This window comes from Triplophysa dalaica, chromosome 14 (genome assembly GCF_015846415.1).
Source record: "Triplophysa dalaica isolate WHDGS20190420 chromosome 14, ASM1584641v1, whole genome shotgun sequence".
Lineage (NCBI taxonomy): Eukaryota > Metazoa > Chordata > Actinopteri > Cypriniformes > Nemacheilidae > Triplophysa > Triplophysa dalaica.
Window position 1 is genome coordinate 3,077,600 of NC_079555.1, and position 14,910 is coordinate 3,092,509.

The following is a 14,910-nucleotide window of genomic DNA, read 5'->3' on the forward strand; positions in this document are numbered from 1 at the left end:
ACACAAAAAATAAGATATTTTGAAAAATGTTGGTAACCAAAAACCAATGGTCCACATTGATTTCTATTGTATGGACAGAAAACCATTGCAAGTCAACGGTTTTCTGTAACCAACATTTTTCAAAATATCTTCTTTTGTGTTCTGCAGACGACAGAAAGTCACACAGGTTTGAAATGACAAGAGAGCATGTAAATAATGACAGAATTTTCGTTTTGAAGGTAAACTATCCCTTTAAATTCGTTTTCTTTTATACTTTTTAATACAATCCAACAGGGGGCGCTAGAAGATTTTTTAATGTTATTCTGATGCCCTGAAAAAGTCATTTTATCATCTTGATAAAATTGTATCATAATCCTGTTATATTACAGTTTTAGAATGTATAAATGCATATCTAATATAAGATTTATTCATTTTACATTTTTATTCAGATGAATCCTGCACACATTCTTGATTCTTAAAGTGTGATTAGGGCTGGATGATGCTTTCTCATCCAATGACTCACAACAATGTGTTTCAGCAGTACTTGAAGTTTTAAAAATGTGAAGTTAAATTGAGAACTAGTTTTCCTTTATCTTAATTGGCATATAGCATTATTTTAGCAAATTCACAGGTTCAAGTCCCAAGGATTGTACTTTTAGTGCACAGAACACACAGACAAAAATGTGTATTCTAAATGTGCTGTAGGTTGCTTTACATAAAAAACAGACTGCATATCCGATTATTATATTAAACAGATTGTCCTTTATTCCCTCTGTTAGTTATTAACCTGTTTAGGGCAGGCAATATTTCAAGGTTCATCTCCTCTCTCTCTCTCTCTCTCTCTCTCCTCCTCCTCCGCCTCTAACTCTGCCCTTCTTTCACTATACCTGAGTTGACAGTGGCCCCTCCCATTCATCCCATTCTCTGGCCCCTTTCAACACACACACTCAAGCGTTTCTATGAGCTCTTTGTGGGGAGTTGAGGTATGCAGTGAAAGTGTCTTTGAGTTTGTTCAACCAGCACCTAGCGGATTGCTTTAGGTTTACCTGTGAAAAATTGGAAGAAAACACATACGAAAAGAGAAGACAGAAGTACAAAAAACTAGAACATCGTAAATCTGCCTTGTGTTTGGAGTCTGAAAAGGGAAAAGGTACGAATGTTTCTCTTGTTTTTCTCTGTCAGTTGTTATGCGTCTCTGTGCGTCATGGTAACAATAAACCATTGTTATTTGCAATAAGAATTCACAGAGTAACTTGAGCGCTTTATTGGCCAACAGCCGTTCCAACACAGTCCTGCTTAAATCATCGGATGGAAAGTCTTGCTTTTCTGCAGTGGCTTCATTAGAAACCATTGTTTTTTTTTAAGGAATCTAGACTTTACTGTAGACTTGGTCGGTTGGGCTGACGATGGATCTAAATGACTTCTCCTAAGACTGGTTCTGTATAACATTTGAATATTCCCATCGAGAGTCACTTAGGTCAAAATAAAGTGCTCTGACTGGCTTTATTTCAGAGCTGTTCAATCATGTTTCAAACTTTACACACAAATTGACAGTCTATGTGTGTTTATTTCCATGTCAATTATGTCTTCTAGGAAGTTTTTTGCACTCACAAATATATCTAACCCTGTCAAACACGTCAGTCATACATAGGCTTCATAACAAGTTGGGCAAACACATGGGTTCTAAAGAAATTAATTTCCAGTCCCAATTGAACAGAAAGTTGAAAACATTGACTTGCTCCGAATGTTCCAGTAATGTTAGATGTGAGGTTGGTGGGATGCACTTTTAATAGCGGATACATTATGTCATTACGTTATCCATACTTTATTTGATAAGACCCTAAAAATTACTTTATAGTAACTTATTAACTACAAAAAGTTCATATTGATACATGATTCCAAATAAAGCAAATAGATGGAATAAAATACATAGATATCTCCTGCATAATAAATAAAGGACTCAACAAGTATCTGAATTCACTATGATACCTGAAGGTTTATTTCAAAAGCAGGTTTTCCCTACATTTATCCAAAGCGAATTATAGTTTATGTTATTCTTCTTAAATGGTATGATATTCTTGACGATTAAAATGGAGTGATTGGTTGTTTTCCAGGGCAATGCTTACTGAGTGGTTTTGGTGGGATCGGCTTTGGTTACCGAAGCCTGTGACGTGGGCGGACCTACAGGATGGTGAGGGGCGTGTCTATGCCCGTGTATCCCACTTGTACATTATTATACCCATAGCAGTACTGCTGCTTGGCTTAAGAACATTCTATGAAAGGTACACACCTATACACAATATGATCCACCTTAAAAGTGCAGGTATCATGTAATTATCATGACTATGGCAATAATCTAGTACCCTAATATAAAATAAACATCAAATTACCATGATCTGACACGTCACTCTTCCATAGCACATCCACATTATTTAATGTCAATTTGATGGTTTAGCAGGGTGCTTAGAACTCTTTTAAAGATGAATACACACACCCTCCAGTAAAAAACTGTTACTATAAATATTTTGTAGTTGTTATATTTGCTGAAGAGTAATAAAAGTTCTGTATGCGAAGGTTAACAGCAGGTGGAAACATGACTCACTGTCTTGGCCTGTTCTCGTTCACCAGGCTAATCGCTGTGCCACTCGCTCATGCCCTTGGGGTGAAAGACAAAGTTCGCTTGAGAGAGTCACACAACCCAGTCCTGGAAAAATACTACAACACACACTCTAAGCATCCAACACAGGTAACCCCCAACACACACATAATTGTATATGAAAGCTTGTATTTGAAAAACGATATTAAAATGTATTGTTTGACATTTATTGGTTAACAAAACCTGCTTAAGACCAAAGACATATTACATAAAAAGAAGCCTATTTTAAGAAAATTTGAATTTTCATAATAAATGAGCAAATTTTCAATAAATTGTGATGATTTTCTGTTTGAATGTTTGAACTATTGAAATCACAAACTCTGAAAATCCGACTCTCTCTCTTCCAATTGCATTAAGAATACTGTATAATACGTTCAATATTTATGTATTTAGGAAGATATAAAAGGTGCGTGTAAAAAGCTAGGCTGGTCAGAAAGGCAGGTGGAACGCTGGTTCCGCAGAAGAAGGAACCAAGACAGACCCGGAGTCCAGAAGAAATTTAAAGAAGCCAGGTATTGATTCACTGCAATTTAACCTTATAAGATTTATTTACTTTATTATACGTGTTGTTGTCATTTTAATAAAGAAACTTTCTTGTGTCTGTAGTTGGCGGTTTGCATTTTATCTGTTGTCATCGATTGGAGGCGTCCTGGCTCTTCACGATGTGAGTGGTTTTGTTCAGATGCGAGACTCTTTTTGAACCTCTAAATGACCTCCACACAGCTGAGTATACGTGTGTTGAGGCACATGCAGAGATTCTCAGGAGAGACCTTGAATCAGCATGTTTTTGTGAGACATGCCTGAGGGTTAAATTAGTAACATTTCCCCACCTGTAAACAACTCCCGCTCTTAAAGAAAGATCTATTAACAGGAACAATAACAGGCATAAACAGGCCTACACACACACATACTCATACTCATTTGCAAGCACCACTATTGCTCATGCATAGGGTTATACAGTATGTATTTTTAAACTTCAACTCAAGAATCCTGGCCAATGACAAATTGATAGAGTGGTTCTTTGCCAAACCTAATGTTGTTATTTAGTAAATGAAAATTTATCATTGTTTTGTTTTGTGCAATAGAAACCTTGGTTTTACGACCTACGAGAAGTGTGGGCAGGATATCCAAAACAAGTAAGTGTGATTTTTATTGCAATAATTACCTAGAGCAACTTTCTTATTGTGCTTTAAGAGCAAGAAAGTGCACATGTATGTTGGAAGAGCATGTGTTTGAGACACCGGATTTAATATTTGCATGCGGTTCTGTGCGTTTTGTGTTTTTTATGACAGGTGTGTTTGCTTTGATGTGTCTCTGTATGTATGTGTGTTTACAGTCGCTGCTGGATTCTCAGTACTGGTATTACATCATTGAGATGAGTTTTTATGGATCTTTACTGTTCAGTGTGGCTGCAGACATAAAACGTAAGGTAATGATGAGCTACTGTACATTATTGTAAAAACTGTATCTCTCACTTGCTTTCTTACACATGCAATAAGATCTCCGCTATATCTGCTAGCCTGTTATTAATGTCCTAAATGAGTACACAAGTTACTTTATAAGTAATAACATGTATACATTTCTTTATATTGCTAAACACAAAAAAATGTCAGTAAGCCAGAAGATCTTGTCCCCCACTTACTGCCGTATTTGGGAAAATAAATACTATGGGACTCAATGGGGGACGAGATCTGTTCGGTTACTGACCTCATTTCAAATATCTTCCTATGTGTTTACCAGAACAAAGATTTGAAACAATCTTTGGGTGAACTGCCCCCTGTTTAATAAACGCAATTACTTTGAAAGCTGTTACAAGTATTTAAGCAACATACAAAAGTAATAAGTTGGCGCTTTGTGTGTGAATGATAAAGATATTGGATGTGGATATGCGTTTAAAGGAATTGCCTTGACTTTTGCTTAGTAAATAACTGTTTTGGCTTTATATAATTTGTCATACCTCAACAGATACTGTAAGTATATTCAGGTTTATGAATCTCTCTCTCTCTCTCTCTAGGACTTTAAGGAGCAGTTGGTCCATCACTGGGCGACTTTAACTCTACTGTCCTTCTCCTGGTGTGCCAACTACATCCGGATTGGCACGTTGGTCATGCTCGTGCACGACACATCTGATGTCTTACTTGAGGTGAGGACAGACTGGAAAGAGACAGATTTTAAAAAATATGAGCGTATCATCATAAGACATCACAATGTCACAAGCTCAGACATCAAAAATATTAACTCAAACATTTTTACACTATAAGTCTAAACAGCAGCATTTAAAACCTAGGGGTTATGGTAAAAGCATAGATTTGCATTGTTTTTGCATAGTTTCACCACTAATATCATGGTTAACCTATGGTGGCTATAGCGACAGGATGTTTATTAGGGTAAATACAATAGATAAACTATAGTTAGCCTACTATAGTTTTCATAAGGGCAGTGTTTCTGAAGTCATTTTTAATCTTAAATGCCATAATTTAATTTGCAATATGGGCTCTGCAACTACCGGCAACACAAAAAAAGAAACAAATTTCATTGTACTAACAAAACTTGACCTCTTTAGTTATAATCAACGGTGTTCAACTGGTTGACAGTACGTTAGACAGGTTAGATCGGTTTTAACCCTTTAAGTGACTTACATCATAGGTATAGAAAATAACCGTGAAAACAATATACGACAAACCACCTGCAAAACAAACAGCACGTTGTTGACATAAATAATAAATAAATCCAGGAAGAAATACAAATTGATTAAACAAAAACAAACCCCCAAAAAAATGTGACAGTTCAAACAGGGGTTTCAGGGAAAAACTTTTCACAATAATTGAGTAAGGTTTTACTTTTTTCGTTCTTCAACAAAAACAGCAATTTAAGGAAAAAGTTTAGTTCCGTGAGAAAAGGTACAAATGTAGGTATTGATGTTTTTGTTTGTGAATAAAGAATTTTGCATATAGAATAACAAAATTAATCAGGTGTTCAAGAGCAATATCTTTTGGGTTAACATAGTAACAAATAACATATTTAAGGGAAAGAGAGTAAACAGTGTTAGATTCAACTTTATGCTGCGCAGACGAGCTAGTGAGTTGTGACGTCAGAGATTAGAGAGACATTTATCAAGACCACTTTTGAATCGCTCTCGCGGTACTTTGATGTCATAAGCCGATGGGTCTATGTTGGTTAAAATATTGTAAAAATATAATGTTTCTTGAATAAATGTAAACAACTTAAATGTGAGGTGAAACATAATCGCTGAGCAATACATCCTTTTACATAATATTACATAATTATATATATTTAATTGTATTTATTATTTATTGATATCTTTATTTTTTTGTGGTCCTTCAGGATGGGTTGAGTTATTATATTGCGAGTTATTCTGAATTGAGTTATTGTTGTTTCTCTGTATCTCAGTCTGCCAAGATGTTCAACTACGCCGGATGGAAAACTACCTGCAACAGTATCTTTGTGTTTTTTGCTCTGGTCTTTATGGTAACCAGACTCGTCATCTTTCCATTCTGGTAAGTTTGTGACCGAGGTAACTGTGTTGGAGACTTTAATTTTGAGTAGACTGTTTAATCTTGTGTATTTGTTGTGCAGGCTGATTCACTGTACGTGGGTGTCTCCTCTGGACCACTTTGAACCCTTTTTTGGTTATTATTTTTTTAACGTAATGCTGGTGGTGCTGCTGTTATTGCACGTGTTTTGGGCCTCTCTTATTCTTCGCATGGTCAAAAAGTTCCTCTTCGGTAATGTAAGTGAACGACACCCCTCAAACAACATTAATAACCATCTGTTTTTTACATTTACATTCATTGGTTGCAAAGTCGGTAATCCATTTAATCAGCAAAACTAGAAACTTCTTACAAAATATAAATGTCATAAACTTTCTCTCTTTCTCTTTAGCTAAAGGGTGATGAGAGAAGTGATGAGGAAGAGGATGAGGAGGGCACTGAGGAAGAACAAACACACATACATTCTAATGGATCTGTGACAAGATTATCCAATGGTCATTGACACATTTAGAGACATTCCATACATACATACATACATACAGACACAAATACACTTTTTAATGCCATGCATACATTTATGTCCATATTGGACACATAATTCATCTGTGAATTTTAATTTTTGCATCGCCTTTCATTAAGGTGTTAATATGTACAAATGTTGTTTTAATGCAATAAAAGCAACAAATCAAACAATATCCCAGACGTCAAGTTAAACGTAATAAGATATGCACACAAAAATGTAAACAAATACATTAGCTTAGCATGTGACAGTCAAAATAGTATTTTATATAATCTATTAAATATGTTTCATAATAAATTCACTAGCTTCCTATATACAGATGTTACATTGTTGCAGTATGTAAAGTACAGTAAATAATAGCATGTTACTTGTATTTAAAATTGTAGTTGTCGTTCAAAAACGATAAACTATGAATGAAACATACTCTCAGATACCCCACATAGATCTCAGATTATTGATGTATTCTTCATCATCAGGGATCTCAATACTCAGACCCTCATAATAGTCCTCAAACTGTGCATAGGACACACTTTTGTTGACCTCTCCTGCTTGCTTTATGAAGGCCCAGAAGTCAGCGTTTGGATCTGCTTCTGTCACATTTCAATATAAAATTATAAGATAAACATTAGTCATCTGTGTAGCCCATGTATTGATGTTGCTTTTATGCATTAGGCGAACTTAGTTACATTGGTAAGCCTAACAATAAGGTTGAATTTGTTCACTTTATTTATGAAAGAGAATCTATTCTACAACATTTATTCATCTAATAATGTTAATGTATTCATCTAATGTCCTTTACCACATAATATATTTAACTCATAAACATAAATTGCTTAACGTATAGTAATCTAACGTGAAATAGCAATAATCATTAGTACATATATGTACATTAAGATAAATTTATATGAAATAAATGCGGTAAAATTATTGTTCATTGTTATTAAATAATACCTAATGTAAGGTTTAAATGCTAACAAATTGAATCTTATTGAAAAGTGTTACTGATGACAAAAAACGGTCAGTACTGAGTTTATTTCTAAAATTACACATAGATACCACATATTTCAAGACGTTAAGGTCATAATTTAATAAATAATATAACAATACTGCATATGAACAAGAAACAAAAGGATAAATTTGCTCACCGTGTGTTGTGTGCGAGTCTTGTTTTCCTCTATAGAATTTTTCAACATCACTCATGGATATGAAGCCAGTTTTATTTGGGTCAAGCTTTACATAAACCTAAAAAACAAAGAGAGACATACATTCAAATCAGCAGCAAATTACAGAATTAAGATTTGGGTGCTCAACGGCGCCCTCTGGAGGACAACAGCTGTCACATGCGTCTCTCACCTTCAGGAAAACAGCCTTTCTGTTCTCGCTCATCTCCCCGGTAACGGCACGCATCACATCGGCGGGGTGCACCCGCCCCTCAGCACACCGACTCACAATCCTCCGCACCGCCTCGAAGTCCTGATACACACACAGAACACAATAATGTAACCACGTTGCATGTTTATATAATGTTTAACATGCATGATTTTGTTTTATAGACGCCTGGATGAATGCAACAAAAAATGCAAACTTTGTTTTTAATTTTGTTCTCTGTACCTGTTGAGCGAGACACAGAGGGTCCATGAGCGATTTTCTAAGAAGCTCTTTTTGTTGAACGCTATCCGCCTTTGAATCCAAGTTGTGCAGATGTCTCCCTAGGTGGATCAAAGTTTGGACCGCACGTCCCCTCAGCCTATCACGCACCACATCTGCAAAACATCCACCAATCAGGGCGCTTAATTCCAAGTATAAATTCAATGGTATTAATTTTACTCTCAAGTTCAGTGTAGGAATGACTTGGATTTTCTGTGTAGTCCTTCACACGTTGAAACCCGGATGAGGATGTATTGTAAGCTACAAAAAAACTTAACCTTTATGACGGGTGTGTTTGTGTATTTTCATGTGTTTGATTGAATGTGTGTTGTTAGTTGACAACTCGATCTTCCACATCGTAGAGCGACTTGTAACGTTGTGTCTATGTCTTTGATGCTCAGGGCTGCACTTTGTCAACCCTAAATGTAGCCTAGGATGGAAATGCCAATAACAGTCCGAATGGATTTTTACACACTTCCAAAAACTGAAAATGGGCCAGCGGGACAGAGAGTGTGTATGTAGTAACCTTGTATTGCCTTCAGGGTGTTTCTTTCATTGATTTCCTCTTCGGAGAGAAGAAACAGGCTTTCCCCGTACTGGAATCTGTACAAAGAAAAACTAGCTTACACACCACTTGTTTACACAACGTGCGTCTGTGTGCGTGTTACATACAGCAGGGCTCTCTTGGCCGTCTCATCCACATCAGTAACTTTGAGAGAGATGCGTGGCTGCTGTCTCAGGCTGTGGGGGAGGTGTGGGCCGTCTGTGCAGAAGTGAAGCTCGGCACCCTGGGTGATGTAGGCAGAGTGTTAATGAGGTAATATTGTGTGTGTGTGTTTCACAGATGATGAGTGTGTTGAACCTGCGAGATGTCCTGCAGGCTGTACGGTCTCCCTCTGTTCTGATACACCCCACGAGCGATAAAGGGCAGAGCGTTCCATCTGAAAATGTATTTTCAAATGTATAGCTCCAAACCATACACACTGTAAATGTTTCTGACAATTATTTATGTGCGCATGTGTTTGTGTTGCATTTGTGTTACATGCAAAACAAAAGAGACTTACCTGTTTTTACCGAAATTTCTGTACTCGTACACGGTCAGCGTTCGGTCACAGGTGAAGAAGAAACCGATCAGCTCTCGACACGCTTCCCGTCCACACCTGTAAACCAAACACACGTGCCAGAGATAATAAAGCAAACCCTGGACAACAAAACCAGTCTTATGGGTCAATCTTTCGAAATAGAGATTTTTTTTAAAGCTGAATAAATAAGATTTATATTGATGTATGAGTTGTTAGGACAACATCTGGCTGAGATACAACCGTTTAAATCTGAGAATGCAAAAAATCACAATATTGAGAAAATTGCCTTTGAAGTTGTTATTCAGAGGCACTGGTGCAGGCCATCCACTCACAAAAATAAAGTTTTGATACATTTAAGGTAGGAAATGTACAAAATATCTTCATGGAACATGATCTTTACTTAATATACTAATGATTTTTGCTATAAAAGAAAGTATTTTTGTCTTTTACTAAAAATGTTCCCGTGCTACTTAAGACTGATTTTGTGATCCAGGGTCACATATGGCCAAATCTCCATTCAAATGTGATAAATCGAACCAATAGTTGAGACTACCTTGATAAAATCCTGGCGTTAAAGCGGAGCTTGTTGGACAGGAGGTTCTCTGTTAAAGATGTCTGGGTTTTTACTCTTAAAACACAACAAAGGAATCTACAGTAAATATCACAAATAACATAAAAGAAAGCATAAGTGTGCACGGAATCAAAAGAACGCGTATTAGTGCGAACAGTTTTCAGTGGTAAACATAAGTTGACCAATTTCTTTGTTATTTCGTGTTTTATCATCTGACAAGCAACAGAAATATTTGTAAATATGATCACATCTTCTCAATAAGCCTCACGATTTGACAAGTCAATAATTATGGATAAAAATGCAAAATTGATAATGTCCCTTTAACAGTCCTCTTGTTGTTGGGATTGAACCACCGTGACCTTCTCCATCTATGAGTATGAGACAGAGGGAGAGAGTTTCATATATGAATCATGCATGTGGGCGGGTTTTACTTAGTGTGGTGAAGAGTTCTCGTGTAGCGCGGTGGGACGCTCGTGGGACTGACAGACACAGCATTCTGTTCCGGATCGCTAATGACAGCCCTGCGTGAGCATTGAACAACTCTCACCATGTTATTACTCACCAAAGATACAGACAGAGAGAGAGAGAGAGAGAGAGAGAGGGGTGGACTGACCTCGACAGCTGATCCACCATAACCTGCTCTATTACTGCCTGTAGTTTCCTCTCCTCTGTAAGCCCCTCCTACACACAAATATATCGGCCAACCAAATGTATAATTCTTCTGGAGCGTACAAACACAGACAAAGAGAAAACACATGATTGGTTGTGTATAAGTCAATACGAGCTAGAAACTGAACTGACCGCATCCCTCATCTTCTTGTTGGGTCGTACAGTGTTGGTCGGGTTATAGCTGGGTTGAGCTGGGTTTTCAGAGGTCAAGTCGGGTGGATCTGTGTTTGATTTTTGGGTGGACAGTGGACTTCTCTGTGTCGGGACCCTGCTGCTCAGCTGTAATGAGTCTCCATGATCCACCAGATTCTTTTCTGTTATACTGGTCTCGAAACACTGGAGGAAAACACACATGACTCTTCATCTTGTAGTGAAGTGTTGAGATTGTGGTGTAGTGTGGTGCTGGTAATGCCTTTGATGTAGGTTTGAACCACTTACCCACGTGCACCACATCCTCTTTTTACTTTGAATTCTAGTTTCAACCACTAACAGACCGAAGGCTGCTTATTTTTATAGCTTTGAATGAGTACCTGATTTGAGTTTGTGAGGGGAGGAGAGCCCCAGCTAAAAGCTGATACATCTCTTGAGACAGCAGCATCCTTGGGAATGACTGCAAGATACTGTCAAACACGACAATCAGTTTGAAACCTATCCTAAGTTTGCATTAAATATAGAGTTCATTTTTCTAATTAAGTGAATGTTAACATCATAAACAACATCATTTTTAAGCCTCGTTTCCAACCTCGTTCAATGTGTCTTGTAGAGTATCTAACTGCAGCACTGGGACTCTGTTACAAAAATTATGCAACGTTACAATATGATATTGACATGAAGGCCCTACGTTCATCTTTTGCATGCTGTTTATCGTTTTTTATTTCTCTAAACTTACTCTGCTGGCCTTGGCCCGTGACGTGCTCCATTCTTGGGCTTCAGAAAACAATAAACATACAAATTATTAATAACATCATTGTTCTGATAAATGCAATGGTCAGTTATAACAAGAAGCGCACTTACCCGGCGCGGACTATGTTGTATGGGTAAAGTCTTGTTATTTTCGCTCATGGTTAAAATTGATAAATATTTATTAAATTTAACAGGTCTAAAGACGATGTTTACTTCCGCCCCTATGTTGCTATGGTGAAATCAAACACAATGCATCTCAAAAAGCGCGTCACGCAAGGTTTCTGGGTAATGCAGTCAACAATACTGGACAGATGGAAAAACACACAAGATTCTGTAAAAAGGGTATGTGAAAAACGTCATCATTATTTAAACTTAAAAGGAAATATACAGTTAAAAGAGTAGTTTTTATGATGTTTATGGTCAAATTTATGATTAGTAATTCTGGACATTTCATACATTTTTAAATATTTACATATTTAAAAAGTAAAGCCACTAAAACCTCAAAGTAAATATAGATATTTAATTAACATTTATATTGTATGAATTTACAAATGTGCACAAGATGTTTTATTGTTCAGCTAAATATAGCAAAATTATGCAAATCACGATTTATTTGGCTTTTGGCGCCCAGTAAATATGCGGGTGCGCGTGAACTTGTGCGTGGTAGTTGGAGACAAAGAGCCACGCGCATCATATTTTTCGTGACATGGTGGGTGGTTCTGTTGAAGCCTACTTTAAAAAGACACGGAGATACACAGACAGAGAGAACGGGAGTGGGCAAATCCACGGCACCATGACGCACCGGTCAGAGCATCTCCTCCAGTGATGCTCCATTGAATCATTTATCAACAGAAAACCAGTGCTGCTCGAGACAGTTGCCATGGACTCTCTCGGCTGTCTGGTCTTACGGATATCGGTTCTTCTGTACGGCACTTGCGGGGTTCTGGCATTCATACCGGGAATAACGGAACCGGAGTTCATCCGCCGGTGTGTGCTGGCGCACAATGCGCACCGCTCGCGCGTCTCTCCACCTGCGGCCAGTTTGCACTCTATGGTAAGACAGGTGCTCTCAGGATTCTGTTATTCTGCTGCACTCTTTATGCATGGTGTAATGGGGACTAATATTAATTTCTCGGATGAGTGACAAATAAAATAGGCTATATGTTGTCATATTTATTTGCGTGGGTACTTGAAAGCAATCTGTTCTTTCATCTTCTGTGTTTATCTTTTCATGATTTCACAAATAAATTAAATTGTATTTAATCTGGCCTTTTGTCCTCTTTAGATATTAGAGATTCACTGTGGTGTGCTTCAAATAATGCCTCTTTGTTTTTATGCTCCAGATAAACAGATAGAGTACAATAAATCATTCTGGTTGTCATGGTAATAGCTTTTGTACGAGGAGTGTGTTTTTTGAGCTGCAAGGAATGGTTCCCTATTGTGTCTGTCTTGATCTGTATCGGATTTTTTAAAAAGAGCACAAAGAAGAGTCAACAGCATTGCAACATGAAGTCACACAACTACACATCTTTTGTGGTTCTCGTGTTCATTCTGAAGTGAAACCGAATTAACTATTTATAAAAGATTAACCATCGCTGTACTGGCGTTTTCCACAGTCATGGGACAAAGAATTGGCCAAAGGAGCAAGGGACCGGGCGAGACACTGCCAGGCTTCTCATGCCCCTTCCATGGCACATTTCGGACACCCAATGTTCGGGTGGATGGGGGAGAACATCTGGTTAGGAGTTCCCTTTTCAGCCTTCTCAGTGGAGAACGCCATACACAGATGGAATAAAGAGGGAGCTTATTCTCTCAAAACAAACAACTGCTCGAGATTTTGCGGCCACCACGCACAGGTATATCGTAGTATAACTCTACAATTATATTAGCAAAGTATTTATATTAATGAAAGTGACTGATATTACCTTAAATTAAAATCTTTTACATAGTTTTAACTTCTGGTCATCGGTCTTATGTGTAATTGTTTTTTTTTCAGTTAATGTGGTCTACGAACTTCAAGGTTGGCTGTGCTGTTAACGTGTGCACTAAAGGAATCGAAAACTTCTCCACACATCCGGAATCCACCATTTTTGTCTGCAACTACGGCGATTCGTACGTTAGATTTAAAATTGATTTTTTTTGTGACATTCTAGATGGGAAACAGGTTTATAGAGCAGATTGTGTGTCACAGAAAATTTCTGTAGAATATTGATGTAGAAACTACAGCAATTTGTAACAGTGTAGTTGTTGATTTTTTGTATTATTGCGTTGATACAGTAAAAGCAATATTTAGAAGAAATATGTCCACTTGGTAAAATTTCATTAATGATATTCTAACATGTTCAAATGCAGGGGACAAGTTCATGGTGTGACTCCATATATACCCGGTGGGGCTTGCAGCGGTTGTGGCTCAGAGATCTGTCGAGACAACGTCTGCAGTAAGAACTTTTACAGCACGCACAATATTGAGATGTTACAATAACACACAAAATATTAGTTAAAATGTCCAATATAAAGTCTTAAAAATAAATATAAATATACACTCTCTTTAACACCGTAAACCTTAGATTTGACACAAAGTTTCTTTTTGCAGGATATGATTGGTTCCCTGGTTGGGACTATGGCCCCACCTCTTCAGCCCAAAGTGTCTCCAATTGGCTGATATATGTTGGACTACAAGGACTTTGTTGGCTACTTAACTTTTATGCAACACATTAATGTCATTCTGTTAACCTGGTCTATTTCATTTCAGACTCCTCATCAATTTTTATTTCTTCAATTAACAAAACAATAATAAAAATGTGAAGAAAACTTCTCTATAGCAAATATATATAAGCTGTAAATAAACACTGTACACCATTTATTTTAGTATCATACACAGCAGGTCTACACATGCATTATTTAAAGACTCTTTCATGTTAGTACATCCATCATGAAAGTGATTATAATAATAATAAAAGTTAATATTTTATACTCTAACTAGTCTTCTCAGTGATTTCTTGTTACAACCTCTCAATACTACAAGGTGTGAACTGTGTTGTGTTTCACATGCATATACTCACAAATCACGACACATCCTGGATGATTTTATAGTCACCATGGAAACGGTTGTACGTATAGCACACTGTAGGCTGTGAGTGAGAACAGCTATGAGTCACGGGATGTGAATTATATTTTGAAGTACTTGTCTATTTTTATGAGTAACCAATTAAGTGTCCTGTCTTTTAGCATGAGTAATGTCACAGTCAGGGCTTTACTGGCTATAGATGACATAAAGGATAAATCATTTATACAGTTTGTCACGCATATTCCAAAGTCTCAATGTGTTCAAAGTATATATATTTATATGTGTATATGTCAGAAATTCATTT

At 37.1% G+C, this 14,910-nt stretch overlaps 3 protein-coding genes across 5 annotated transcripts; 2 read left to right on the top strand and 1 right to left on the bottom strand.

Annotated features, from left to right (window-relative positions):
• The first annotated feature begins 312 nt into the window (after window positions 1–312).
• On the top strand, window positions 313–6,676 carry cers3b (ceramide synthase 3b). Its single transcript, XM_056765789.1, has 11 exons — window positions 313–1,129; window positions 2,094–2,261; window positions 2,608–2,725; window positions 3,029–3,147; window positions 3,242–3,299; window positions 3,721–3,771; window positions 3,972–4,064; window positions 4,650–4,778; window positions 6,047–6,153; window positions 6,233–6,386; window positions 6,539–6,676. The coding sequence occupies exons 2-11, from the start codon at window positions 2,098–2,100 to the stop codon at window positions 6,647–6,649; spliced, it is 1,104 nt and encodes a 367-aa protein (XP_056621767.1). The 5' UTR covers window positions 313–1,129; window positions 2,094–2,097; the 3' UTR covers window positions 6,650–6,676.
• caps2 (calcyphosine 2) lies at window positions 4,503–11,940 on the bottom strand. 3 transcript variants are annotated; one of them, XM_056765787.1, is made up of 17 exons: window positions 11,651–11,939; window positions 11,526–11,563; window positions 11,379–11,424; window positions 11,167–11,256; window positions 10,769–10,972; window positions 10,581–10,648; window positions 10,399–10,488; window positions 9,950–10,024; window positions 9,379–9,474; window positions 9,177–9,255; window positions 8,987–9,102; window positions 8,841–8,917; window positions 8,279–8,430; window positions 8,021–8,140; window positions 7,813–7,909; window positions 7,092–7,257; window positions 4,773–4,789 (listed from the first exon to the last, which is right to left on the bottom strand). In XM_056765787.1, the coding sequence occupies exons 1-16, from the start codon at window positions 11,696–11,698 to the stop codon at window positions 7,094–7,096; spliced, it is 1,560 nt and encodes a 519-aa protein (XP_056621765.1). In that variant the 5' UTR covers window positions 11,699–11,939; the 3' UTR covers window positions 4,773–4,789; window positions 7,092–7,093. The 3 variants fall into 3 exon arrangements, with proteins under 3 accessions (XP_056621766.1, XP_056621765.1, XP_056621764.1); XM_056765788.1 differs by lacking the exon at window positions 7,092–7,257 and having other exon boundaries at window positions 4,503–4,789; window positions 11,651–11,940; XM_056765786.1 differs by lacking the exon at window positions 4,773–4,789 and having other exon boundaries at window positions 6,718–7,257.
• A 278-nt stretch (window positions 11,941–12,218) lies between these two features.
• Window positions 12,219–14,518, top strand: glipr1b (GLI pathogenesis-related 1b). Its single transcript, XM_056765792.1, has 5 exons — window positions 12,219–12,593; window positions 13,156–13,395; window positions 13,536–13,651; window positions 13,892–13,977; window positions 14,133–14,518. Exons 1-5 carry the CDS (start codon window positions 12,420–12,422, stop codon window positions 14,255–14,257), a joined length of 741 nt encoding a protein of 246 aa, XP_056621770.1. The 5' UTR covers window positions 12,219–12,419; the 3' UTR covers window positions 14,258–14,518.
• The last annotated feature ends 392 nt before the right edge of the window (window positions 14,519–14,910 follow it).